Source organism: Cornus florida, unplaced genomic scaffold, assembly GCF_030987335.1.
Source record: "Cornus florida cultivar Cherokee Brave unplaced genomic scaffold, ASM3098733v1 CherokeeBrave_3.0.0_Hap2_Chr10, whole genome shotgun sequence".
In the NCBI taxonomy this organism is placed as follows: Eukaryota; Viridiplantae; Streptophyta; class Magnoliopsida; order Cornales; family Cornaceae; genus Cornus; species Cornus florida.
This window is the reverse complement of record NW_026775580.1, coordinates 9,173,916-9,201,476: the sequence shown is the minus strand read 5'-3', so window position 1 is coordinate 9,201,476 and position 27,561 is coordinate 9,173,916. Positions and strand designations below refer to the sequence as shown.

The 27,561-nt window shown below is 37.5% G+C and overlaps 1 protein-coding gene across 1 annotated transcript; it reads left to right on the top strand.

Moving 5' to 3' along the window:
• Nucleotides 1–27,561, top strand: LOC132279593 (dolichyl-diphosphooligosaccharide--protein glycosyltransferase subunit 1A). Its single transcript, XM_059781615.1, has 10 exons — nucleotides 1–318; nucleotides 1,249–1,293; nucleotides 1,514–2,148; nucleotides 2,240–2,387; nucleotides 2,469–2,645; nucleotides 3,468–3,536; nucleotides 3,650–3,739; nucleotides 14,539–14,697; nucleotides 14,786–15,010; nucleotides 27,139–27,561. The coding sequence occupies exons 1-10, from the start codon at nucleotides 226–228 to the stop codon at nucleotides 27,328–27,330; spliced, it is 1,833 nt and encodes a 610-aa protein (XP_059637598.1). The 5' UTR covers nucleotides 1–225; the 3' UTR covers nucleotides 27,331–27,561.

The window sequence follows — 27,561 nt, the reverse complement described above, 5'->3', positions numbered from 1 at the left end:
AAAAAGAAAAAAGAAAAAAGAAAAACGAAAAAAAGAAAAATTGCGATAAGCTAAAGTACGCAGAGTGAGCGGTATATTTTAGAAGAGTCCACTAGTTCTTGCGAATTACATACATAGCCAGTACGCATAACACGGTTCCTCCTCTGACCGCTCTTCTACTGTCTGATCTGAGGATCCTTCATTCATTGCTTGACGAAAGAGAGTGCAACGGAAACAAAGAAGAAAATGGGGATGCGATTCGATCTGTTCTTCTTATCAATCGCTATACTCTGCGGACCTGTCCTGTCAGATCTGGTCCTCTCCAAGGTTGATCGAAGAGTACGTTTCGCTTATCTTCCTCCTCACATTTGTTAGTTTATATATGTATCTTTTAATTTGTTTTTTACAATTCTACTTTATTGTACTAGATTCAATGTTTTTGATTATTCTAATAGAATGGAGATAAGATTGAACCCGGTTTGACTTGTTTCATTACCAGAGTTGCGAGTTAAGGTACTAGGGTTTAAGGTTTTTACGCAATAGATATATATATTTTTCGAGTATTTGACTCGGAATCAATTATCTGATCACAGAATAAGAAAGCAGCACTTGACTTATATGACAGCTTTTTTGTAATGTAATTTTTTTGATTGAAATGCATACAGCGTATGCAAACTTGCTTTTTAATGGCATGCATTTCCCCCCCTTATTGCATTAGTATGTATTTTCTATGAAAATATGTAAAATTGACTCCATTTTTAGTGGAAAAGGTAAAAAATATTTCCATCAGAGACAAATTTATGACTTCAGCTAATATGGGTAAATAAAGATAAAATGCCCTAAATTACATCTTCGCTTCGTTCATTTACACACCCTTGTATTGCTAATTTTTTGGATATCTGTCGGATTTATAGGTTTTACTTGCTGGTATTTCACTTTCAAGAACCTCTCCGAGTTTGTTTTTATTTCAGTAATTTTTTCATTACTTGAAGCACAATGATAACTTGCCAAAGATTTTAACTATCTCAAATGTTAACATCAGTCAACAAGATTTTAATTATCTCAATAAATGTTTAATTTTTTTTATTACTACTAAAGGATCTTATATGTTCAGATGCAAAGTAGAAACTTGGCAATATCATATTCGACATACCCTAGAATGACCTCACAAGTTGTCAATGAAAGCTAACTAATCAGTGTTTTATTATAATTATTCTTTTTATGTTTAACTTATACTTGTCACTGACTATATCTCATCCTGCCATGCAGATTGATTTGACAACGCAAACTGTACGCATGACTTCGTCTTTGAAGGTTGTCACCAGTGCTTTTTGTTGGCCCAACTTTATAAGTTTCTTATAAGTTGAGAAAGCATCAAAATTCTTTGAATATCTATTAATAGTTTTTTTTTTTTTTTTTTTTAAAATCAGTTGGGAACACTGAAACTATGACATTTTCTGTACTTATGAACCAACTGTGCAATTATCTACTGAAATCTGGTTTTCTTAAAGATTTTTCGTATCTTTCTTAACAGGTGGAAAATTCTGGAACTGATCCAGTGTCAGAGGTTTTATTGGTCTTTCCTGAGCACCAGTTAAAGAACTTGGCATATTTGATGGCAATAACTAATGAAGGGAAAGGGAAGACAAAAGTTTCTACTGGCAGCCTTCCTTTTGATGTTGTCCATCCCGAAGGGATGCCCCTGGGACTGACTGTGTATTCAGTATCTTTACCCCGGGGACTTGGTAAGGGAGAAAGCTTGATTCTGGATGTTATCACTGCATTCACCCATGCGTTGCAGCCATTTCCTGAAAAAATTACTCAAGCAGAAACTCAGCTTGTTGTGTTCCAGGATAGTGCACAGTTTCTCTCTCCTTATGCAGTCAAAGTCCAGTCACTTAGTGTTAAATTGCCGGAACCAAAGGTTGAATCTTATACAAAACTAGAGAATACTAAGGTTTCTGGCTCTGAGATTAAATATGGGCCCTATGAGAATCTTCCTTCTTTCTCATATTCACCCATAGTAATTCATTTTGAAAGCAAGCAGCCCTTTGCAGTTGCTAGAGAGTTGGTACGAGAGCTAGAAATTTCCCACTGGGGCAATGTGCAGGTCACGGAGCATTATAACCTTATACATGGAGGTGCTGAAATTAAGGGGGAATTTTCCAGGTATATTAATGCATTCATTATGGGTTTTTGACATTTTGGTGGTTTCTATTGCTTTGAAGTTTATTTCTGCCATATTATTTTATTACTGCAGGCTGGACTATCAGGCCAGGCCCAGCATAAGAGGTGCATATGCACTTAAGCATCTTTTTGCTAAATTGCCTCCAAGAGCTCACTCTGTTTACTATAGGGATGAAATTGGCAATATTTCAACATCTCATTTATGGGGTGATTCTAAGAAGGTGGGGATTTTGATTCATACAAAGAAAGATGTTTGAATACTTCTTTCTAGATTTTAACGCAATCTTCATCTCTAATTGCAGACACAACTTCAAATTGAACCTAGGTATCCAATGTTTGGTGGTTGGAATACCTCTTTCACCATTGGATATGGCTTGCCACTTAAGGACTTTTTGTTTCAGTCAGATGGAAAACGGTTCCTAAATATCTCTTTTGGTTGTCCGATAAATGAGGTGGTCATTGACAATCTCATTGTGAAGGTAATGATATCTCTTTTTGGGTGCACTAAACTCTCTTTCTCCAAGAACTTGAAAAGTTGTGAGAATTTGATTTTGCTACTATAATCAAGAAACTTTCTTCTACTTGATGCATTTGGTAATTGGGGTTACAAGCTGGACTTGTGATGAAGTCAATTAAATCTTTGCCAAATGATCATGGTCTCATCTCAAGCTTGTCCTAAGCCTGATTTCATCTCACAATCCTTAACTGTCTACGCCATTTTGTTATATTGAGCTTTTAAGCCATCCCGTTTTGAACAGCTTAAAAATTTTGCAATAAAATAATCACTGTGTACAATGAGTTGTGCAAAAAAGGTGTCTGGAACTCGACTTTCATAGTTATATCTCATTCCAATAACTATTTAACCTAACTTCAGAAATTTAGGAAATATTATAGACAGATAACATAAAAAATTGTATAAAAGTTTAAAGATATTGTAGACTGGGCCGAGCGTCAGGTTTAAAGAATAGATGGGCTTAGCTGTTCTAAATCTGGGCTCAAATCTTTGACCAAGCTTAATTTGGTTCTTGTTCATAGAACACCAGGCTCGAAGAATGAGGAGCCAGAGCATCTATATTTGTTCAATTAAACTCAATTCGCAACATTAATTGAATACTTATTCGCTTTCTTTTTTTCTTTTTATTTTTTTTGAATTGTTGCTAGTAAAGTTTCTATGAACAAGTTAGTCATGGTTATGGTTGCATGTTCATTTACAGTTAAAGCATTATAACTGTGAATTGCGAGGAAGTTATTTGTTAGATATTTACTCTCCAGAGCATTATAAGGTATTTTTTTTACTACAGGTTGTTCTGCCTGAGGGGTCAAGTGATATTTCTGTTTCTGTTCCGTTTCCTGTGAAACAGTGGCAAGAGGTATTGCAACCCACTTTTTACCTTTTATTTTTCCCTTTCCTTATCTCCATTCTAAGTTTATTTCATTTATCCTTGGAAGTTTTCTTTATTTTGGTGTTCATAATTCAATGCAGACAAAATTTTCTCACTTGGATATGGTTGGTAGACCAGTAATTGTGCTGGAAAAGACAAATGCTGTGCAGGAGCATAATCAGCATTTCCAGGTATTCCTGCCTCTTTTACGTTTAAAATAAAATGCTATAATTGTTTGAATGCAAGGCACACTTTGACAAAAGAATTTATTTTTCATTAACAGTAAACTTCTACTGTCAACCCTAGACTTCTGAGTTAAATGCATATCTTCCAGGTATGGAACTAGATTATATTTGCATGAGATGTGAGATATGTGAGTTTGCATGAGATGTGAGGTATGTGAGTTTGCATGAGATGTTAGATACGTGAGATACAAGTTCCATGGTCAATAGTTTAAGATTGAGTGAGGGACTGATGTAGTAGGCACTAGGTAACTTAGGATAGTGCCCAATTGATTTTGCGGTAGGATTTGGTTGTGGAGAACTTGTAAGGTAGAGTTTTATAAGGTAATAGGAAGGTTGAACATTAAGTTAGGGTTGAAGGTTGTGAAAAGGCCAAAAGGTAGGGAAAGGGATTACGTTTGCTTGGGGCTAGATTTTTGCAGTATAGGGAGTTGAAATAGGGGCTGTCACTGGCGCTGAACGGTACCCTAGAACAATTATATATTTTTCTATTATGATTTGAGAAAAAATGATAAATAAGAACAAAAATAAGGATCCGTGCATATCACGAGGAGTTCCTCTGGCTTAACCGTGTGCAAATTGGATATTGAAAAGGCTTATGATCATGTTTGCTGGGATTTTTTTGATGTATATGTTGAAGAGAATGGGCTTTGGTCAAAAGTGGAGGGCGTGGATTTTTTTCCCGCATTTCAACAGCACAGTTCTCTGTTTTAGTGAATGGATCGGGCTGGTTTCTTTGCTAGTTCTAGAGGCTTGAGTCAGGGGGACCCTCTCTCCCCATTCTTGTTAATTATTGTTATGGAGGCTTTTAGTCGGTTGATGGGTGGGGCGGGGGAGCTTGGCTTTATTCAAGGATTCTTAGTGGGTAGAGTCCCCAATCAATTAGTCATTTCCCACCTGCTTTTTACGGATGATACTATTGTCATTTGTGATGCTAATCTTCGTCAGCCGAGGTATGTGTGTTGGTATGTTTCCAAGTATTCTCTGGTTTGAAGATAAATATTGTAAAAAGTGAGATTGTCCCGGTTGGGGTGGTGGAAGATATTCAAGTTCTGGCTTATACGCTGGGATGTGGTGTTGGCTCTTTTCCGATCTCCTACTTGGGACTCCCTTTGGGAGCCTTGTCAAGGAGAATTTATGTTTGGGACCTTATTGTAGAGAGATTTGAGAGGAGGCTTGCAGGTTGGAAGAAACAATAATTGTCAAAAGGTGGGAGGGTTACTCTCATGAAAAGCACTCTCGCAAGCCTTCCAACCTATTTTTTGTCGCTTTTCCCAACGCCTAAGCCAATTGTTAGAGGACTTGATGTTATTCAGAAGAAGTTCTTATGGGGCGGTTTAGGAGATGAGTTCAAGTATCACTTGGTTGACTGGAGTAAAGTGTGTTCCCCTATTAAAATGGGGGGTTTGGGCATTCGAAGGCTGGATGTGTTCAATAAAGCGCTGTTGGGAAAGTGGTTGTGGAGATTTGGGAGAGAGAGGACCAAGCTTTGGAGGCGTGTCATCGCTAGGGTGTTGGTGGGTTGTAGTCTAGGGAGGATAGATTCCCAGCGGGTATGGGTTCTTGGAAACTTATCCGTAGAGGTTGGGATGAATTTTCTAAAAGGATTTGGTCAAGGTTCAGAGCGGAAGAAATGTTAGATTTTGGGAAGACATATGGTGTGGGGATTTGGCTTTGGCCCGTAGGTTCCCTCAAATTTACCGAATTACTATGAATAGAGATGCTTTTAGTTACTAACGATTATTGTCTTGATAATGGAAGGGTGACTTGGGATTTACGGTTCGTTAGACAGTTCCATGATGGGAACTATTGGAGGTTACAGATCTTCTAGATTTCATCTATAGCCAGATGGTGGTTGGGGTGGGCACGGATGAGATGGTGTGTGTGGGTTCCTCGAGAGGGGTGTTTGAGATCAAGTCCTTTTATTTTAGTATGGTGGAGCTTCTTGGCCTTGTTTTTCCTTGGAAAGCTATTTGGAGGACAAAAGCACCATTGAAGGTAGCTTTTTTCTCGTGGACAGCTGCTTTGGGAAGCATCCTCACTATTGATAATCTTAGAAGAAGAAATCAAGTTGTGGTAAACAGGTGCTACATGTGTAAGACGACGGGGGGATCTGTCAACCATCTTCTTATTCATTGCTTGGTGGCAAGGGATGTTTGGACCATGTTTTTGGGTGCGTTTGGTATTCCATGGGTGTTCTCAGAATCTACGGTAGATTTGCTTGAGACTTGGAGAGGGTTTACAGTGGAGGCAGAGTCAGAGATGCTTGGAGGGCTACTCCCCTATATATGGCGAGGTTTGTCGCGAGAGAGAAATAGGAGATACTTTGAGGGTTCGGAGTCTCCTATTTGGGCTATTAAGTGTAGCATAATTTCTTCTTTATTCTTTTGGGTAATTGGGCGGGATTGTATATTAGTGGATTGTCTTTTAGACTTTGTTGATAGCTTAAAAGCTATAGTGTCGTCATGGATGGCTGTTGGTTGTTTTGGGAGCGCTCCTGGTGTAGGACAAGCGAACAACCTTTAATAGCTAATAACTCAAAGAATTCAGACTGAAAGTTCTAACAACTAGGGCTGAAATTTTGAGGTTTGATAGTAGAAAATGTAGGAAATCATGGAGAATAGAATAAGAGCTGCCTATTGGTTAGAGAAACAAATTATGGTTCTAAAGAGAGAAAGGATTTGAAAATAAGAAAAGCCTATTGGCATCACACCAATAGAAAACAAAAACCTATTGGAATCACTCCAATGGGGCCTAGGTATCACACCTAGAGAAAGCCTCACACACTCAGAATTTGTGAATGACTCACAAGAAATCTCAAAAAAAAAAAAAAATAAAAAAAAAAATAAGAAATCTCAAAAGATTTTTTTTTAATTCATTCATCGACTGAGTAATAAGAACTACAGAGTATCCTTTTTATAATAACTAATGACCCTTGGATTACCCTACAATGAAGGTAATCAAAAGTTGACTCTAGCTTAATAAAATAACAAATAACTTAATTGATGCAATTTAATCTAATTGATGCAATTTACCAAAACAATGCAATTTCACCATAATTGATGCAATTGCCAAAATAATGCAATTTGACCAAACCCTCTAATTATTCAAGACTCCAAGTGGACCCCCCATCGCCTAGCATGTGCCAAATCAAGGTTTGAGCCTTAGAACCCTTCTTGCCACGCCTTTTATATACTTCAAAAGACTGCTGCCACTGTCCTTTACTTGCTGCCACTGTTCTCTACCAGCTCCCCTTTTGAGTGTTTTTATAAAATCTTTCTTATCTATCCAAAAAAAAAATAAAAAAGGCTCAACTCTATTGAATAGAAAGCTTCTGTAAATATTTATGGAAAGCTGGAGCTTTTCTACTATTATAAACTTGAAATATCAACTATTAAGAACATGCTAGACCTGACACAGGCACATATAATGTCCCAACAACATGATTGTATATGCAATTAAGTATTACTAAAATACCCCAAACTCTAAAACACAAGGAAATATAACAAAATTGTACATATTAACCTATAACTAACATGAAATTGCACTTAATCCAAACTTGATCACATGGGGTCCAAAGTGGGCCCTATATATAATTTTCAATTTCTGACCTTAATTGTTCGCATGCTCTATATCTGGGAGAGCACCTTAGCACTTATTAAGGATGATGCTGAAAATGATATCATAAGACCTGCTTTCGATTTTACCTTGGAGATATATATATATATATATGCATACCCCTTCTTGCCACGCCTTTTATATACTTCAAAATGCTGCCACTGTCCTCTACTTGCTGCCACTGCTCTCTGCCAGATCCCCTTTTGAGTGTTTTTATCTATCCAAAAAAAAAGGCTCAACTCTATTGAATAGAAAGCTTCTGTAAATATTTATAGAAAGCTAGAGCTTTTCTACTATTATAAACTTGAAATATCAACTATTAAGAACATGCTAGACCTAACACAAGCACATATAATGTTAGTAATACTTAATTGCATATACAATCATGTTGTTGGAACATTATATGTGCTTGTGTCAGGTCTAGCATGTTCTTAATAGTTGATATTTCAAGTTTATAATAGTAGAAAAGCTCTAGCTTTCTATAAATATTTACAGAAGCTTTCTATTCAATAGAGTTGAGCCTTTTTTTTTTTTTTTTTTGGATAGATAAAAACACTCAAAAGAGGATCTGGCAGAGAGCAGTGGCAGCAAGTAGAGGACAGTGGCAGCATTTTGAAGTATATAAAAGGCGTGGCAAGAAGGGGTATGCATATATATATATATATATATATATATCCAAGGTAAAATCGAAAGCAGGTCTTATGATATCATTTTCAGCATCATCCTTAATAAGTGCTAAGGTGCTCTCCCAGATATAGAGCATGCGAACAAGAAAGGTCAGAAATTGAAAATTATATATAGGGCCCACTTTGGACCCCATGTGATCAAGTTTGGATTAAGTGCAATTTCATGTTAGTTATAGGTTAATATGTACAATTTTGTTATGTTTCCTTGTGTTTTAGAGTTTGGGGTATTTTAGTAATACTTAATTGCATATACAATCATGTTGTTGGGACATTATATGTGCCTGTGTCAGGTCTAGCATGTTCTTAATAGTTGATATTTCAAGTTTATAATAGTAGAAAAGCTCCAGCTTTCCATAAATATTTTCAGAAAATTGTACATGTTAAACTATAACTAACGTGAAATTGCACTTAATCCAAACTTGATCACATGGGGTCCAAAGTGGGCCCTATATAGAATTTTCAATTTCTGCCCTTTCTTGTTCACATGCTTTATATCAGGGAGAGCACCTTAGCACTTATTAAGGATGATGCTGAAAATGATATCAGAAGACCTGCTTTCGATTTTACCTTGGATGTATATATATATATATGCATACCCCTTCTTGCCACGCCTTTTATATACTTCAAAAGGCTGCTGCCACTGTCCTCTACTTGCTGCCACTGTTCTCTACCAGCTCCCCTTTCGAGTGTTTTTATAAAATCTTTCTTATCTATCCAAAAAAAAAAAAAAAGGCTCAACTCTATTGAATAGAAAGCTTCTGTAAATATTTATAGAAAGCTGGAGCTTTTCTACTATTATAAACTTGAAATATCAACTATTAAGAACATGCTAGACCTGACACAGGCACATATAATGTTCCAACAACATGATTGTATATGCAATTAAGTATTACTAAGATACCCCAAACTCTAAAACACAAGGAAATATAACAAACTTGTACATATTAACCTATAACTAACATGAAATTGCACTTAATCCAAACTTGATCACATGGGGTCCAAAGCAAGGCCGGCCCTGAGATTCCAAATATTTTGAGAGGCCCTAGGCAAACTTTCAAATGTGAGGCCCTTAAGTTTCACACGCGCAAAAAAAATTAGAAGAATGCGGAATTTTCACACGATGTTTTCAAATTCTGTAGCTAATTTAATTGTGCACGTGTATTGTGCATGAGACAACTAACTAATAACTATAATCTTCATTCATTAAATCTTCATGTTCATTGACTAACTTCCTATGATCTTCATTCATTAAATCTTCATGTTTTTTGAGATTTTCTTCATTTGCTTTCGCATTCATATGTTCTTCATTCACCAAATCTTCAACTAAACTCTCTATTTGTGTATTGCTCCTAAAAAACTTAAGATTATCTCCTTTTTGAGATTGAATCAATTCTTCTTCTCTCTTCTTTTTTTTTTTTTTTTTTTTTCCTTTTTTCATGCCCATATTCAAATTTTCTTGTAGACATAATGAAATCTCTTGAAATCTACATAACAGGAACCATAATCAACATAAAACTAGACGTCAAAAAATAATAATAATAATTTGCTTTGTTTAAAAAAATATATATTACCTCAATATGCAATGATTTGATTCAAGTTCAAGGCAAATAACCTCACGAGATCCTAGGAAGAGTGTCCTGCTAGCATGTGAAAGAAGATCACAATTAACATAAAATGGATGGAGAATCAAACAGAAACAATAATAACTAAGCATTGCCGATCATACAATAAATGTAATTAAAAAAAAATCTAAAATCAAGCAGTTTGGTCGAATGATCTCCTGGCTGGAGTTTTCACTGGAATCTGAAGGAGAGGAGAGAAGACAAAACAGAGTATCCAAAACACAGTCCAAAAGTGGAAATGAGGAACAGAATACTGCAGCTTCTTTTTTACATTCATTGTTTATATAGCTGCTAAAATTTGATGATTACAGATGACAAAAATATGTGGAGATGAGGTGACTATATATATATAGTAGGCTGAACTTATAGTGCTGAAGAAGTAGTGGGACTTTTAGGTTATATGTGGCATCCACTATCATGTATAGTTTTGTCTTTCACTCTTTATATTAACTATACTTTGTGTGTGTTTTTTTTGGGAGCCAATTACCCCTTTCTTGATTTCAGGATGAGGAATCAACTTTAGTAGTAGTGATTGATTGATCATTGCTACAGAAGACCTGTGCAAATTAATAGAAAAAACCATTAACTTTTGTTTTGTTAAAGCCTGCTCTTGATTTCCATGTGTTTGTACATTCCGATGGCAAGTGCTTTGACAGTATTATTAACTGAAATTCTAGCTGAGCCAACTTCAAATAACATCAATAATGGTGGTATGTATCTTCATATAAAAATAAAATATAAAAAAACCCTTAATTTGGCACTTTTAAGTATGAGCATAATTTAGAGATCAAAAAAGTTAATTATTACCTCAACGGCTCAACCCAGAAGGGATCCTTAATTTTCGTAGGATTGAATGTGAAAATGCAAAAACTTATGAGGAAAAGGGGTATGATTGCTGCTGTTGTGAGATTGGAGTGGAATTAGGGAGAGGAAAAAAAAAAAAAAAAAAAGTGCCTGCCATAGATTATGGACTGGATCGCCATGAAAGACACATGTAGAAAGGCACAAATTTATTAAAATACTAAGAGAACCATAATATATTCATTCATCTTTTGATAGCCATCACACACAGTGACACAAAAAAAACCCTAGTTTGGAAGCTACTTTTCACTATTGGAACAAAGGTAAAGGCCCGAATCAAACGAACCAAAGGTCCAAAGTTAGAACAAATCAAATGATGAGATGAACAAAAGAAAGAAACATATATAAAAGATCGATTCATGCAAAAGGAGAGAGAAGAGAGAAAGAGGATGAACATACCTTGTCACCTGAGGCGACAGCGGAGGCTGCGTCCTGCAGAGTGTCGAAGCAGATTGTGTCGTCTGAAACTTGCCCCAACTTAATACTCCTGGTTTTTTTGTTTTTCCATCCCCTATGGGCCTCATTTGAGGCCCAAGGTGACCAAGACTTGTCCTAACTTTAATTTATTTTTTTTCCATCCTCAATTTTGAGGCCCTCTAAAATTTGAGGCCCAAGGCGACCGCCTTAGTCGCTTGGGCCAGGGCCGGCCCTGGTCCAAAGTGGGCCCTATATATAATTTTCAATTTCTGCCCTTTCTTGTTTGCATGCTCTATATTAGGGAGAGCACCTTAGCACTTATTAAGGATGATGCTGAAAATCAGAAGACCTGCTTTCGATTTTACCTTTGATATATATATATGCATATCCCTTTTCTTTTCTGAGTTTACAATGCACGTGTGAAGTATTCAGGAGAATACAAAAAGTTTAAAACTAACATAACCCTGACATCAAAATCTCTACAAAATTACAGTTCTTCCAAACATACAAGAGAGAAAACATGCAACTCTTAGCACCTTCCTAACCCTAAACTGAGACAGCCTCCAAAAAAAGAAAAAAAAAAAGAAACGAAAAGAAAAAAGTCAACTGTCAAATGTCAATGGTCAAGATCATTTCAAAAGTTATTGTATTGGCAATTAAAGACACATTACATGGCACTTTGGGCCATCAAATTCCTTTGGAAGGGAAGCTAGAAACACCCTTTCCACTTAACGCCATGGTTGTTAAAAACGCAATCTAGATCATAGGATTGTTATGATTATACAATCCCAAATTACTGAATGGATCAGACTTATCAAAAAAAAAAAAAAATTACTGAATGAATCAGAATTGCATTAAATTTTCTCGAAGGCAGGATCATCATAGGATTGGTAGGATCGAAAGTAGGATCATAGGCTTGTATAGGATCTTAAAATCCGAACGATCCTATGAAATAGAGCATACTTGGATAAACTTTGTCTCTAGATGTGTGTCACACATGTTTGAAGTAGTATTTCTAAATGTGTTTTATTTTATTTTATTTTTATGTTTTAGACTTACTCTTTATTCTTTTTATTGCTTTTTATTATTCAGAAAGTTAGTTTTGCTTTATTTTTCTACTAGTTTTGTAGTGTGTTACAATCGTCGATACCGATACCCCAAAAAAAAAAAAAAAGGAAAGAACGAGGAAAAAAATCAATCCTGTAAAGACCATTGAGATCCTAAAGATCTGGCTTAATGCCTTTTAAAACGAGATCAGTGACAGCAACCTTTAAAAGTGTTTAGAAGGCGTGGAAAGTAGGGTTTTAAGACCCTATTCTTGATTTGACATGTGCTGCATGATGCATAATTGGGGTTTTGGTCAAGATGCACCATTTAAATAAGCTTTCTGGGCATTTAAAGCTAGAGTCTTTATCTTCTTTTATTTACGTTATTTTAGTCATAATCTTCTTTTTTTTTTTTTTGATAAGTACGTTATTTTAGTCATAATTAAAAGCCTCAAGTGTCATGACTCATGAATTTAGAAGTTAAAGAGTTATGATTCTCGTGGACTACGTCCATTATGATGCAAGTCTTATGGTTACGAGTAGAATTTCATTATTATGCAAGGCTAAGAGTCATTTGATTATGAGTAGCAACTACTGTAAAGGAAGGGGCCGTAATTGTTTTTATATCAAATGATTGAATGAGCAATTGTTTGATGGAACCTTCTTGCGAGTGATTTACAAATTACGAGGGTATGGGACCTTCTTTAGGTGTGATGGTTAGGCTTGTTACTGTGACTCCAGCAGAACTTAGTCAAATAATTTAGGCTTGCTAACGTACCATGGTTTAAAACTCGGTTTATACAGAGTGACTTGGTTGAGTTGTAACATTCTTAGCTTCAGTCGTTCCCGTCATGGCCCTTTATATTGGTGGGAATAAAATTTACAGGTGACTCAGCAAGGACTTGGACAGAATCTTGCCGCCTCGGCTGATATGCTTAGTAATTGTTGTGATGGCCCAGTCTGCTGTTTTAGGGCCAAGCAACCATTTTTCCACTTTTCACATTCCCTTTAAACGTCCTCTCTCAGCTCCAAACTGACCCTAAAGCCTAAAGAGTTGCATGAGTTTAAAAACTCCAGATTTGGATCGAAACACTCCAAGCTTTTAAAGAATTGGTATGTTTTATGAATATAAATATATATATTTTCTTTTACCCAGATCTAACATTTTTCATGTTGTTTGATGCTAGACCTTAAACTATCGTTGTAGATCTTGCACCGGATCTCCCAGTCTATCGATTTTTTTCAATTATTTTTAAATTCACTTCAAAGTGGCAAGCGAATTCCACTCATATTCTCTTAAAATCTTGTAAATAAGACCTTCTTTCTTTTTTTATATTGCATAAAAGTTGTAGATTTTAATTTTTGAAAATTTCAGATTCCTTTGTAAATTCCTGGAATTTTATTATTTTGCTGATTTTTTATTTAACAAAAATATCATATTGTAGCAATTTCAAAAATGAATTGTATCAATAAATTATACGCTAATATAATATATGTTCCATAACTTGCGCTTTCTATCTACATATATCACATAAATTCTTGTGCACAAATTAATTTTGTAAATATTGTTGAAAAGTAACAAAATTACAAAAATTCAGAGGAAACATTAGAAAATTAAATAAAAATCAAATAATTTTTATTCATATATAGTTTTATTCCATAACCATAATAATTCTGGAGTCATAGGTTAAGTGAAAATTACAAATTAGGTTGTCCTTACCACCAACTTAAAATACAGTCTATAGGCCATTACTCGCATTCAATCATATTTAAATATTCATGAAAATCCACAAAGCAATTAAAAACTCATATTTATGAGATTTTGGATTTATAAATTTCGTATCAGCTTGATTAAGCCATGATCATGATTGCGGTTTCCGATACCATTATGTAATGGCCATTATACCTTGCATCCATTACACCACAGGACCATCCTCCTCCATCATGCAGGTTACATGCAACACCATGAAGAAACCCTAGTTACTAACGACCCCTAGTGTTGCCCTAGAGAGAGATGTATAACTTGTTAGGCTTTAACTATTCATCTAATTGATCAAGTGTGAACTTATTTTGCATCACTCGGAAGGAGAGGGCTTTAATTTCTAAGGTTGCTTTCTAGTGGCAGATGACGCTCTGACAGGAAGGCCTTACATTTGGAGTTTCATCATGCTGAGTACTTGTTTCACGTGTTGATAAATTGTTTAGATCATAGGAGCAGGTGATTTACCCTCAGTCAAGTCAGAACTAGTTCTCTTCATTTAAGCTCTTTATTATATGTGTTGTGGCTCATTAAATGCCTAAGCTGAGTTTGAACATTCTGGTGTTGACAAATGTGTTGGTATGGATCAAAACTATCCTATTATGCTGTTGCTTGCGTTGTTTTCTGCAAGTGCCACTCAATCACGTATTTTTCTTTTTGACTTCTTTTCTTGTTCTTTTTTATATATATTTTTTTGAATCAAAATGCAATATTTGATTATTCGTATTTTTTTTTTCAGGTCTATTATAAGTTCAGCAACATTTCATTGCTTATGGAACCATTCATGTTGATATCTGGATTTTTCTTTCTTTTTGTTGCATGCATCATATATATGCATGCTGACATGACAATATCGAAGTCTTCTGCTTCTTATGTGGCAAGGCTGCAGTGGGATGAGGTAGATGGTGGACATTGTTTTTAATCTAATTATTACAATTAGATGATATCTTTAGATAAACTTGGTTTTCGGTAATCCGCAATTTCAGGTACAAGCAACTATTCAGCAGGTTCAAAATATCATCAACCGATGTTTAACAATCCATGATAAGCTAGAAGCATCTTTACGTGAACTGTCTAGGACTGGGGATGTTCAAGCTTGTAAAGCAGCTCGCAAAGCAGCTGATGGTTATTTGAAAGAACTTTCAAAAGAGTTGAAGCCTTTGCTGTCATTCTTGCAATCTTCTCCGCAAGCTGCACAAATATTGCCCAAGGTTCAGTTCTATCTACTCCTCCTCCTCCACCACCTCCAACTACTACTAGTATTACTCTAAAAAAGGTTATGGCTTAAAAACTATAAAGTATGGTTACTTCAATAAGGTATTGTGTCTGCGACATTCCTCTGCTACTTGCAGATACGTTCTCCATAAATTTGAGACTTTTCTTTTTCTTTTCTTTTTTTCTTTTTTATTTTATAAATATTTTAAACACATATCCGGTACGCTAAGATATTACTATCGTCGATACATCTCAGAAACTTCAACATGTTTAACAAATTTGGGCATTAAACGTACATTTTTCAAGTATAATATGATAGTATAATTGCAAGGAAAAGTTACAATTATTCTCTTTTTTACCATAATGATTACGTTAAGGGGGGAATAGGAGAGTCCAGGTAACACAGATGAGAGTATATCTTGACCAATTTAGCCCAAATTTATATTTATGCAATATAACTCTTTCTTTGTCTGTCATAATTCTTGTATAAGGAAAAATTAGTAACAATACCTATAACATGGATTTATTATAAATTTTTACATATATATTACTTCTATACATATATGTTTTCTTGTCCTTGCCGAGTCTCTATCATAATGTATTGTATTGTCATATCTGTAGCTCATTGTTAACCTTAAGGTTTGAAACCAAGGGCATCTTGGTAAGTTTGATGATAACGACCTATTAATGTGAGAATTTGGTAGTCTACTCGAGTGGTGAATTTCAGGATATTTCATGGCGATGGAAGTTAAAGTTGAAGATGAAGTTCAAGACCAGGGGGCTATGGGGTTGGTGAAAGCTAGAAACCTTGTAAAGTAATTTTTGATTGCATGTTGATTCGAAACCTCAGTCCATAGGATTTAAGGATGAATTAAGGACCGAGTTTTAAACTTATCAAAAAAAAAAAAAGGTACCTGAGTTTTAAAGTTAAATCAAATATTTGTAAGGTCTCTAGGAAAAATGACACAGCCCAAAAACTTAAGGTTTTTCGTGAAGAAGGTCAAAAGATCATTGGGTCACTTAACACTGAAGTGCCAAAAAAATTTCATATTCAAAATTTCGATGTGACAAGATGGCTACATGTTTTTCATAAGATGTCTACATTTTGTGACATGGCCAAGGCACTGTAAGTGCCAAAGTATCAAGTATTGGCCACTAAACGTCTACTTGTTTCACATGACATCTACCCATTGTAGAGTTGGCAAAGAACTGCAAGTTCTGAAATCACAGGAAATGCCAACAAGACGTCTGCATGGAAAGACAAGACGTCTATATTTTGATGTCTTGCAAGTAGACTGCAAGTGCAGAATTCTTGGTGCCTAAAGGACAAAACATCTACCTTGTATGGTAAGACGTCTACACCAAAAAGTGAATCTGCAACTAGACGTCGTCATGTAGAGTCAAGACGTCTACAAGGGAATGGAGCAGGTTTGCGCTGATATAGATACGAGAGAGAAAGATGTCTAGTTAAAAGCACAAGACGTCTACTCATGTCTTGCTTTTTACAAACCTGTTTCCAAACAGTCTCGCAAGTACTCTAATGGTTACATTTTCAGTTGAGACTATAAATAGGAGGCCCCCTTACCTTTTTGGATAACTTTTGAACAAAACTTCCAAAAGCTTTTTGAGCACCATATTTGAAATCTTTTCAAAAAGCCATTTTAGATTTGGGAAGAACCTTTTGCAATCTTAGATCTCCTATACTTTAGTGGAAATCAAAGAGATCTTTGATTCTATTCTCTAGAAGCTGAGCTTTCATCACTTGCTTCATCTATCTCTAGAAAAAATAGATTCCATTGTATATCTATCTTTCAAGAGATTATTATAGGGAGCTTTCATTGTAAGATCAGTCCAAAGAAAGGGACACCATTGTTGTACCGAAACTTCATATATATCTTTTAGAGATATTGTATGGAAGGTAGGTGTAACCTTCTTGAAGTCTAAGTGAGAGGTGCTCACTTAGCGTGGACAACTCGTGGAGCTTGTAAAGGTTATCTTCCACCTGTGAATGAAGACTATGAGTGTTCTCTCTCCATATGTGAAGGAGAGCGAGACAGTGAATTTGGGATAACATAAGGCGATATGATCTGCTCGCAATGCCTGCTTTTGTAAGGGAAGCTGAGCGTCCCACAGCTCTTTTTATAGAGTAAGAGTCTCAACACGCGGAAGATAGGCTTTTTACTGGGCTGGCCTATCAGCTCCGCTGTTAATTCTGCCTTTTATGGTCATTTTGTCATTGACTTGGTATCTGAGGTGTCTAATCCGGTCTTTTTGAGTTCATTCTTCTACTTTTAGTAGATATATTATATTAAAAGAAGGCTGTCCTCCAGAACTCCTCGATGCCTACGATAAAGACCTAAAAGGCCAATCCCCGAAGCAAAAGGGTTAATACAACAAGCTTAGGTCAATTCAAGGTGTGGACTACGTTACCTGGACTCGTCAATTTAGGTCAAGTTGTCCATGTCGACACGACACGAAATATAGGTCAGACATCGCTTGCTTCCATCGGATATAGCTGATCAATGACTGATGAAGACATGCTCGCGTCAGCTGGTTAGAAATTAGGGTTTTTTTAAGGTTGAAGATGGTTGTTTTCAATGCGTGGCTTAACACGATTTTTTATTTTATGCGAGAGTGCATTCACGCCACTCATCTCTCTATTTAATGGTCTGACGTGTGGCAGATGAGTGGTCATATTTACCGCCACGTTTTCTTTGTTTCTGTGTTCCTTATCACATTGGGCCAGTGCAGTTACTTTTTTATTGGACCCACCGACCCAGTGCAGTTACTTTTTGACTTTTCTTACTTTCACATTTGCTTTGTAACTTGCTTACTTTTCTTAGTAGTATTAAAAAAACAATATATATAGAGCCTTGTGCAGTTACCTTTACTTTTTATTTTTATTTTTATTTTTATTTTTTATTTTTATTTTTTTTAACTTTTACATTTACAATTACTTTTCTTGTAAAAAAACCATCTACCTTACCAACTAAAAGACAAATGATAAGCATATCTCTGTTTTTTTTTTCTTTTTTTTTTTTTTTTTTTTTTTTTTTTGTAGAGAGAGAGTAGGACATAATGTCTATACTTGATTAAATAAGATAAATAGTTTGTACTTTATTATTGTTTAATAATTAAGACGTGTCCAGGTGTCCGTGTCCAAATTTTGGACACTTTTTAGCCGAGTCCCCATATCCTATAATTTGAATTTTGATGGATCCGACCTTTAGACGCATGCCCACGTCCGACACTCTTACTCGAGTCTGGGTAACATAGGGCGTGGATGTAGGCTGGGTAGCTGAACTACGTAAATCTTGGTGTTCTTGAGTTTGCATCTCCCTATCTTTTGAGTTTTGCATTTTCTATTAGGCATTATAACTGTTATATTCTGTTCACACACCAAGAACTTGAGCTAAATAAAAAATCTACTAAGCTTACTAAAAGACCCAATTCATCCCCCTCATGGGTCATTGTTTGCGCAACACTCATATTTTTGCCTTGCTTCATAGCTTTGACATATAAGTTGCTGCTGCTAGTAATATTACATTAATCGCCCCTCTAGTTAAGGAAAATTACAATGATTTATCAAGGTGGATGGTAATCCGAGCTTTATTCTTGCAAAAAAGCTTAAGGGGTTGAAACATGAGATTAAAAGGTGGAATAAGGAGGTGTTTGGTAATTTGGAGTGGAGGAAGAATAGGGCTTTTGCGGAGATTGCTGAGATTGATAGGCGGGAAGGTGTGGGTGGTATTGATGACAGCCAAAAAAGGAGGAGGGATGCGTGCCAAAAGGAGTTTGCTGAGATTGCAGTGGCGGAAGAAATCTCTTGGAGGCAGAAATCTAGAGCCATATGGCTTAAAGAAGATGATAAGAATACCTAGTTTTTTCATCGGCTTGCTAATGCTCATAGGAGAGGCAATCACATTGGGAGGATTACTATTGATGGGAAGGTTCTAGTTAGGGAGGAGGATGTATGCAGGGGGATTTTGTCTCTTTTTATCAGGGTTTGTTTACGGAGCCTTATTTATAGAGACCTCGGCTTGATGGTCTGCACTTTGACGCTATTTGTGAAATTAATAAAGATGGTTTGGAGATTCCGTTTCCTGAAGAGGAAGTGCTGAAGGCGCTAAGGAGTTGTAACGGGGACAAAGCTCCGGGGCCGGATGGTTTTACTACGTGCTTTCTATTGGAGAGTTGGGAGGTGGTTAAGGGAGAGGTGATGGCTATGTTTCATGCCTTCCATATTCAGGGGAGGTTTGAGAACTCTTTGAATGCATCGTTTATTGCACTTATTCCAAAGAAGGGGGGAGCTTCGAATGTAAAGGACTTTAGACCTATTAGTTTGCTGGGTTGCATTTATAAATTAATAGCTAAAATTCTAGCATTAAGGTTGAGGGTTGTTCTGGATGATATCATTTTGGAATCTCAGAACGGTTTTATTGGTGGGCGTCAGATTCTTGATTCAACTCTTATTGCTAGTGAATATGTGGACACGAGGTTGAGGAGTGGTGTCCCAGGGGTTCTATGTAAGCTCGACGTTGAGAAAGCTTATGATCATGTGAGTTGGAAGTTCTTGTTGTATTTGATGGATAGAATGGGTTTTGGGGATAAATGGAGGTGTTGGATTGAGGCCAGGCCTGCATATCTTCAGCCAAATTTTCGGTGATGGTTAATGGGTCTCCGACCGGGTTCTTTGGTAGCTCGCGAGGCTTGCGCCAGGGGGATCCTTTGTCTCCTCTCTTGTTCATTATTATTATGGAGGCTCTTAGTAGGTTGATGGGAGGGTGGTGGAGTTGGGTTTTATTAAGGGTTTCATGGTGGGTGGGGGTGATGTTCATCATATGGAGATATCTCACTTATTGTTTGCGGATGACACGTTGGTGTTTTGTGAGGCTGAGGTCTCCCAGATGAGGTATCTGAGATCGGTGCTGATTTGTTTTCAGGCGGTGTCAGGATTGAAAGTGAATGTAGGGAAGAGTGCCTTGATTCCAATAGGGGAGGTGCAGAATATTGGTGAGTTAGCTTCTGTGCTTGGATGTGGAATCAGTTGTTTATAGATTACATATTTGGGGTTACCTTTGGGAGTTTCTTCGAGGAATGTGGGTGTTTGGGATTCGGTGATTGAGAGGGTTCAGAGGAGACTTGTAGGGTGGAAGAAGCAGTATTTATTGAAAGGGGGGAAGGTTGCTCTTTTGAAAAGCACGCTATCAAGTCTTCCTGCTTATTTTTTATCCCTCTTCCAGATACCAGCTGGGGTTGCTAGTTCGATTGAGAGGCTTCAGAGGAATTTTCTATGGGGTGGACTTCAAGGAGGATTTAAATATCATCTTGTTCGGTGAGAGCAGGTTTGTAGGCCGATTCAGGCCGGAGGCTTAGGGATAAGGAGGTTGGTGCCATTTAACAGGGCTCTTCTTGGCAAGCGGTTGTGGAGATTCGGAGTGGAACGTCATAGGTTGTGGAGGAGGGTTATTTTGTGCCGGCTTGGGGAAGAAACGAGGGGATGGTGTTCGTGTTTGGTGAGGATTCCTGCTGGTGTCAGAGTTTGGAAATTAATTAGGAAAGGTTGGAATGAGTTTTCAAAACACGTTAGATTCAAAGTTCAAAAGGGTAGGGATGTGCGGTTTTGGGAGTATCTTTGGTGTGGTAATTGTACTCTTGCTTGTGCATTTCCCAGATTGGTTAGGATTGCTGTTAATAGGCATGTTTTGGTTGCTGACTGCTATCGGCTTAATAGCGGGAGGGTTACTTGGGATGTGCGGTTTTTGCGAGCGTTTCAGGATTGGGAGTTGGACGACATTTGTGGGTTGCTAGATCGGTTGTATCGGCATGAGATCCGTGGCAGGGATAGAGATTTGCTTGTTTGGGTGCCTGTTTCTCGGGGAATGTTTGAAGTGAGATCATATTTCCGATGCCTATCAGATAATACAAGGATTATGTTTCCGTGGAAATCAGTGTGGAGATCTAAGGTGCCGCTTAAAGTGGCATTCTTTATTTGGACAGTGGTGTGGGGCAAGATTTTAACGCTTGATAATTTGAGGCGGCGAAAACATATCACAGTTAATTGGTGTTGTATGTGCAAGTGCAATGGGGAGTCGGTGGATCATCTTTTGTTGCATTGTCTAGTGGCTTTGGATGCAATTCATGAACCACTTGCTCCCGCAAAGAACTCCGTGGAATACACAACTAATTGCTATTAAAGAGAAATCCTTCTTGCATGTGCAACCCTTTAAAGGATTGGCTCGTTTTACACGCTACCCAGGCTTGGCCAAAATCGTCGTCGGCCTCATCTAACTCCTTCAGGCACTCGAATCCTGTGATTTCAGCCCTCATAGTCACTAAGAAAGCTGATCTCAGTGCATCTGTAACTTTGTTCTGTTGGCCTGACTTGTGTTTTAGCGAGAAGATGAATCGCTGGATAATAGCCGCCCATTGTGCGTGCATCTGATTAACACTGTTTTGATTGTTAATGGATTTTAGTGCCTGGTGATCTGTAAACAGCATGAACTCTCGCTGGATAAGATAATGCTCCCACGTATGCAAAGCTTGCACCACCGCATAGAATCCAACTCATAGGTAGTCCACTTCTTGCGTGTTTCACTTAGCTTCTCACTATAAAACGTTACAGGCCTTTCTTCTTGTGATAGAATTACTCCGATTCCCACTATTGAGGCATCACAATCCACCTGGAATAGCTTCTCAAAATCTGGAAGGACTAAGATTAGGGCTTTTGACAGTTTTTCCTTGATTAAGGCAAAACTCATCTCAGCTTTCTCTTCCCATTGGAATTTTCCTTTCTTCATGCATTCTGTGATGGGAGCCACAATACTACTGAAGTTCTTAATTGTTCCTTTGGTAGAACGTGGCTAAGCTATGGAAACTGCGTACTTCTCCCACATTCTTTGGCGTAGGCTACTCCCGAATGGCCCTTACCTTCTCCTCATCTACCCGAATGCCATCACTACAAACCACATAGCCGAGGAATACTAGGCTTGGGGTGAAGCTACACTTCTTCAAGTTAATGAACAGTTTATTCTTCTGCAAAGTTGTCTCTCAATTTCAAAAAGTGTTCTACCTTTCTTTGACTGTAAACCAGAATATCGTCGAAATAAACAACTACAAATAGACCAATAAATGGTTTGAATACTTGATTCATCAACCGCATAAAAGAACTTGCGCGTTGGATAATCCGAATGGCATGACTAACCACTCGTACAGTCCTTCTTTTGTATTGAACGCCATTTTCCACTCATCCCCTGGGCGGATTCTGATCTGATGATATCGGCTCTTGAGGTCCACTTTGGTGAAGACTTTTGATCCCGCCAACATAACCAGTATATCGTCCAGCCGTGGAATGGGAAATTTGTACTTGATAGTGATTCTGTTAATTGTACGACTGTCGATGCACATTCTCCGACTGCCATCTTTCTACGATACTAGCAAGGCCGAAACATCACATATGCTCATGCTCTCCCGAATCAACCCTTTGTGTAGTAACTCTTCCACTTGCTCTTGTAAGATTTGACTCTCGTTGGGATTCATCCGGTAATGTGGTAGATTTGGAAGGCTCACCCCGGGCACCGAGTCAATGTGGTGCTGAATGTCCCTCATGGGAGGGAGGCACCAACTCACTAAACTCCTGCAGTAATGGCTGCACTATTGCTGGTACTGTAAAAGGAGGTTGTTCAACTACTTCCCCCTTGCACATAAAAGCAAAGATTTTAGGTGCAGTTGTTACTTCGCCCTAAATTTCCTTTAGAAAATTCGGCTTCTTTCAGCGGACCCACAATCTTCTGACCATTCTTGTATAGAATATACACATTGTCTCTACCACGGTGAGTGGCATCGACATCAAATTGCCATGGTGTACCCAATATGCTATAGCATGCATCCGTGTCGACTACATCACGACACACCTCCTCTGCATATGCTTTCCCAATTGAGAATGGAACTGTGCAGGTTTCAGTTACTCGTGTTTCTGAGCCTTTCTTTATACATCCAATTTTGTATGGATGGAAATGTTTCTCTGTTTTAAGCCCCAATTTTCGAACCATTGTTAAGGAAACAATGTTCTCACTATTGCCACTATCAATAATAACGTCACATACCTTATGGTTGACAGTGCAACGTGTACGGAACACACTATGACTTTGCCGGTGCTCCTCCTTCTTTGGCGTGAATATCAACCTCCTCACGACTAAAGAGTGGGACAACAACTCGCCATTGTCTCTTTCAGTCACCTCTTCAAAGGTAAGGAACTTGCCTTTCTCACCCTCGCCTTCTTTATGCTCAACCAGATTTATTGTCGGTCGCTTAGGGCAATTGTTGGATTTATGGCCAGGTTCTCCACATTGAAAACACTTGCCCATACTTGGGTGTGCATAGAGATTTTCTCTCACAGCTAGGGCTCCCCTTCTAGCAGGGCCTAGGGGTGCTACGGGTTTGGCCTTTGTTGGACCATCTCTAATGCCTCGCCATGTCATTGGAACAGGGGCTATCGCGGTCTATTTACTCATGTCATGTGTGGGACGTGGGGTATTATATGAACCATGAGATCGATTTTTCGACTTCTCCAATAACGATTCTGCTCTCTCTGCTACCGTGACAATCTCTGAAGTTTGAATAGTGGTTGCAGCGCCACTCTCTCTTCAATATCCTATCATAACTCGCCTTTGAAACGGGCCACCATGCTAAATTCGGGTTCCACCAGGGTTGTTACGAGATGACAACTGATAAAATTCTTTAGTATATTCAACAATCGTTTTACTTCCTTGCGTGCAGGACTGATATTTCTGATAAAGAACTTGTTTGTAATCAGGGGGTAAAAATCGAGCTTTCATCAACTTCTTCATCTTAACCCATGTACGTACCGGATCTTTACCCTCACGTGCGTGGGTAGTTTGCACTTGATCCTACCATGCTGATGCGCCGCCTTTCAACTTATAAGCCACGAGTTTGACTTGCTTCTCCTCCTGGATTTTCATATAGTCAAAGAAACGTTCAACTTCACTAATCCGGTCCAAGAATTCTTCAATACAAAGATGACCTTGAAAGGTGGGTAGGTTAATCTTGATACGAAAATCCCTGGAATCATCAATTTCCCATCGACCTCAATTATCTCCAAACACCTGTACAACTCGGTTGTTACCAAAACCGACATTTTCCTCATAGGCTGGTTGCCTATTTGGTGGGTTTGGGTTGCGATTACCAGCAGGATGTCCACGATCACCATCGTTGGGCAGCATGTTGTTCTCGCAGTTAAGTTCTACCGTTGTCAATCTTGCCAATACTTGACGCATAGTTTCATGCATATCAAGTAAGGTTCGATTAATGTTGACCAGGAACTCAATAAACTCAGCCCTCAAAAGAGCTACTCCATCACAATCACCGTTGTTGGAGGGGTTGCTTCCATCTCGTGAACCGGCCATCGAAAACAAAGGCGAATCTTGGAGTTGGAACCTTGCTCTGATACCAACTAACGTAGATAAAGATCAGGTTTTGAATTCACAAAGAACACAATCACAAGAGAGAAACTGAAATTATATTGATAATAATGATGTTTGCAAACTTACATCTCTAGCCTTTATATAGGCAAGTAAAAAAAAAAAAGAAAACATGCGTGAAATAATATTAAAAGGGAAATCTGAGATCTGATGGAGCAGAATCCTCCTTAAAATCTTGCAATGGAGAATATATTCTATTGTTGGCAACTACGCCAAATTTTCTTATTTATTTTTTTAATCCTTCTTAATTCTTGCGATGGAGAATAATATCTTCTATTGTTGGCAACCACACCAAATTTCCTTTTGACTTTTCCTTATTTATTTTTTTCCTTCTATTCTTCTTACCTTTTGAGCCTCTCCGATTTGCGATTATCCTGTATGCTCAAATAATTGTGAGCGAGCGGTTGTACATCACCTCCCCTGACGTTTGGGCAAATTACACTTAGATGGACCATTCCACCATTATTACTTTGACCTCCCCTGAGATTTGGAGCATGTGTTCAATCACACCCCCAATATATTTTTTTTCAGCAGATTTGTTAACTAAATTTTATAAAATGACAAATTTACCCTTGTATAAAAAGATAATAATAACCTCATGTATTGTAATGAAAAAAAAAAAAAGGTTCAAGAGAATATAGACAATTTTGCCCTTCCCTTATTGCTTCCTTGAAGCTGCCTTGTAATCCTCAACTTGTTCTAGATATTCCTGTATATCTTTTGAGCAAGAACCAAGAACATAGGCTCATCGCCGAGCCTTTCCACATATTTGCGTGTATGGATCAATACATTGCAGGCTCTTAAAGATCTCTCTCTCTCTCTCTCTCTCTATATATATATATATATATATCATTTCTTCCATCTGGGAAGCTAATAAATTTTCAGTTTTGTGCTAATTAATTTTTTAAAAAAAATCAATTTACAAATCTTGAAAAATCCCCATTCTTACATTTCTTTCTCTCTAAAATTCCATACCCTAAAATCCAAGATCTCCTTCCCAAACTTTGAATCTAACCAACTCCACCCACTGCCATAATGAACTCCCATCACCACAATCCCTATATACAAAATTTTCTTTATTAATGAAAGGGATAGTTTATCTCATATATATACACATATGTAAAACTTAAATAAATATATACACACACACACACAAACATATGATCGTTGATAGGGAAAGGAGAGATGACAGAGAAATATGGTGAGGAGAGGACGCTGAGAGAAGGATTAATTTTGGGCAATTTGAGGTCTGAAAAGTTGCGGGTCTAGGGTTTGGGTCATAATAATTGAATACTGACCTTGAGAGAGGAGAGAAATAGAGATGAGAGAGAAATAGAGAGGAGAGGAGAGGAGAGAGAGATAGCCAGGGTTGCCGTGACGGTGGCGACGGTGATGGGAGAAGGTTGAGAGAGAGAGAATTGGCAGTCTATTTTACTCGCTGAGCAGCAGAAGCTAGATTCCGGCACCTTCCAGCATCGGCGCTGTGACTTGATGGCCTTGGGCGCCTGCGACCAAAACCCCTTAAATCTTTCTTTGTATATGGGTCACTGGCATCTCCATTAGAGAGAGATGAAGATTGTGGAAAGGTGGGTGTGGCCGGCGGATCTGAGGGTGGTTGTGGAGAGGTGGCTATGGGTCGTCAGATTGTGGGGATGCTATTGTGTGGTCTCCATGGTAGAGTGCGCTGTGATTGTTCTTTTCGAGTCTCCATGGTAGAGGGAGAGAGTTGTAATATATTGCTGTATTATAGTAATACAAAGACAATTTTGACTCTTTGGTTTTCATATTTAAATTCATTTTTTAATATTATTAAATATTTATGATATAATATATTATTATTATATAAGGGCATTATTGACTTTTTGCACTCAAATTAAACTTCTTGCTGGCGGCTAGGGAGGTCAAAGTAATAAAGGCTGAACGGTCCATCTGAGTGTAATTTGTCCAAACCTCGGGGGAGGTCGGTGTAATTTACCCTTATTATTATGTAATGGTATAGCTTAAATATATGAGCTGCTGTTGCCACCGCAGCCTCCTCCTACTACTATGAGAGTGATGGGAATCCAACTGTTGAGGTATTAGTATTTTATCATGTAATAGTATGGCTTAAATGTGAGCTGCTGCTGCTGCTGCTACTATTACATACTGATATGTCTCAAGTATGAAACTTTGCGCAGCCATATACCTTAAGTGATGGATGAGCATAGCTTTAAAAGATTGGTTTGGTTCAAAGCGCTTTTATATCTAACTTCTTTAATTGTTGTTATTATTTTAAGAAACTATTTTAACCTTTCATACTGAGATGCTGTTTTTGCCCCAACACATGGAGATGTCAGAACAATACAATTTACCCAGATCTTTGACTCCTACATGATTCTTATTATAATATTTATTCTTGATGGAAATAATTATGCTTAAAATGATAAATAAATTGGTGAATTTTCCATGTTGCGCCATTGAATGCTTATTGGCTGTGTCCAGGTAGAGTAGCTGGTTGCCAAGGATTCTTATTTTATACATATTGTACATCTTTCTTCCTTCTAATATTTATTCCTGATTATAATGTTAAATAGATTGGTTAATTTTCCATATTGCACTGTTGAATGCTTATTGGCTGTGTCCAGGTAGAGGAGCTGGTTGCAAAGGAGAGAGAACTTCAAGAGAGGCTGATGTTAAAACACTCTGCAGTGGTGGACAGTTACGAGAAAAAATCTGGGGGGCGGGAAATTGAGAACCGGGTTGCTTCGATCCAGCAGAAAATTACAGTTCTGAGGCAAGAGGTTGATGATCTTCTTGAAGTCATTGATGAGATCTAAGTAGTGGATAAATTTAGTAAGTTCCTAAGTGATTCAACCACCTTGGTAACATTTGTTGAGTAATGCTTGGGCCAGAATTTTGTTGTGATTTGTTTGAGGAACATCCTGATTATCCGACTTTAATACTTAAACGTTTTTTTTTTTAATTTTTTTTATGTTACAGTAGATGTAACTTTTACAAAATTGTTTCTCCAACTAATTCAATGTACATACTAACTGGGTGATTTTCTA

Coding starts and splice junctions, on each gene's coding strand:
- LOC132279593 (XM_059781615.1), top strand. CDS start 226: ATGGGGATGCGATTCGATCTGTTCTTCTTATCAATCGCTATACTCTGC. Junction 1,294..1,513: donor GCATGACTTCGTCTTTGAAG/GTTGTCACCAGT, acceptor CTTTCTTAACAG/GTGGAAAATTCTGGAACTGA. Junction 2,646..3,467: donor TTGACAATCTCATTGTGAAG/GTAATGATATCT, acceptor TTTTTACTACAG/GTTGTTCTGCCTGAGGGGTC.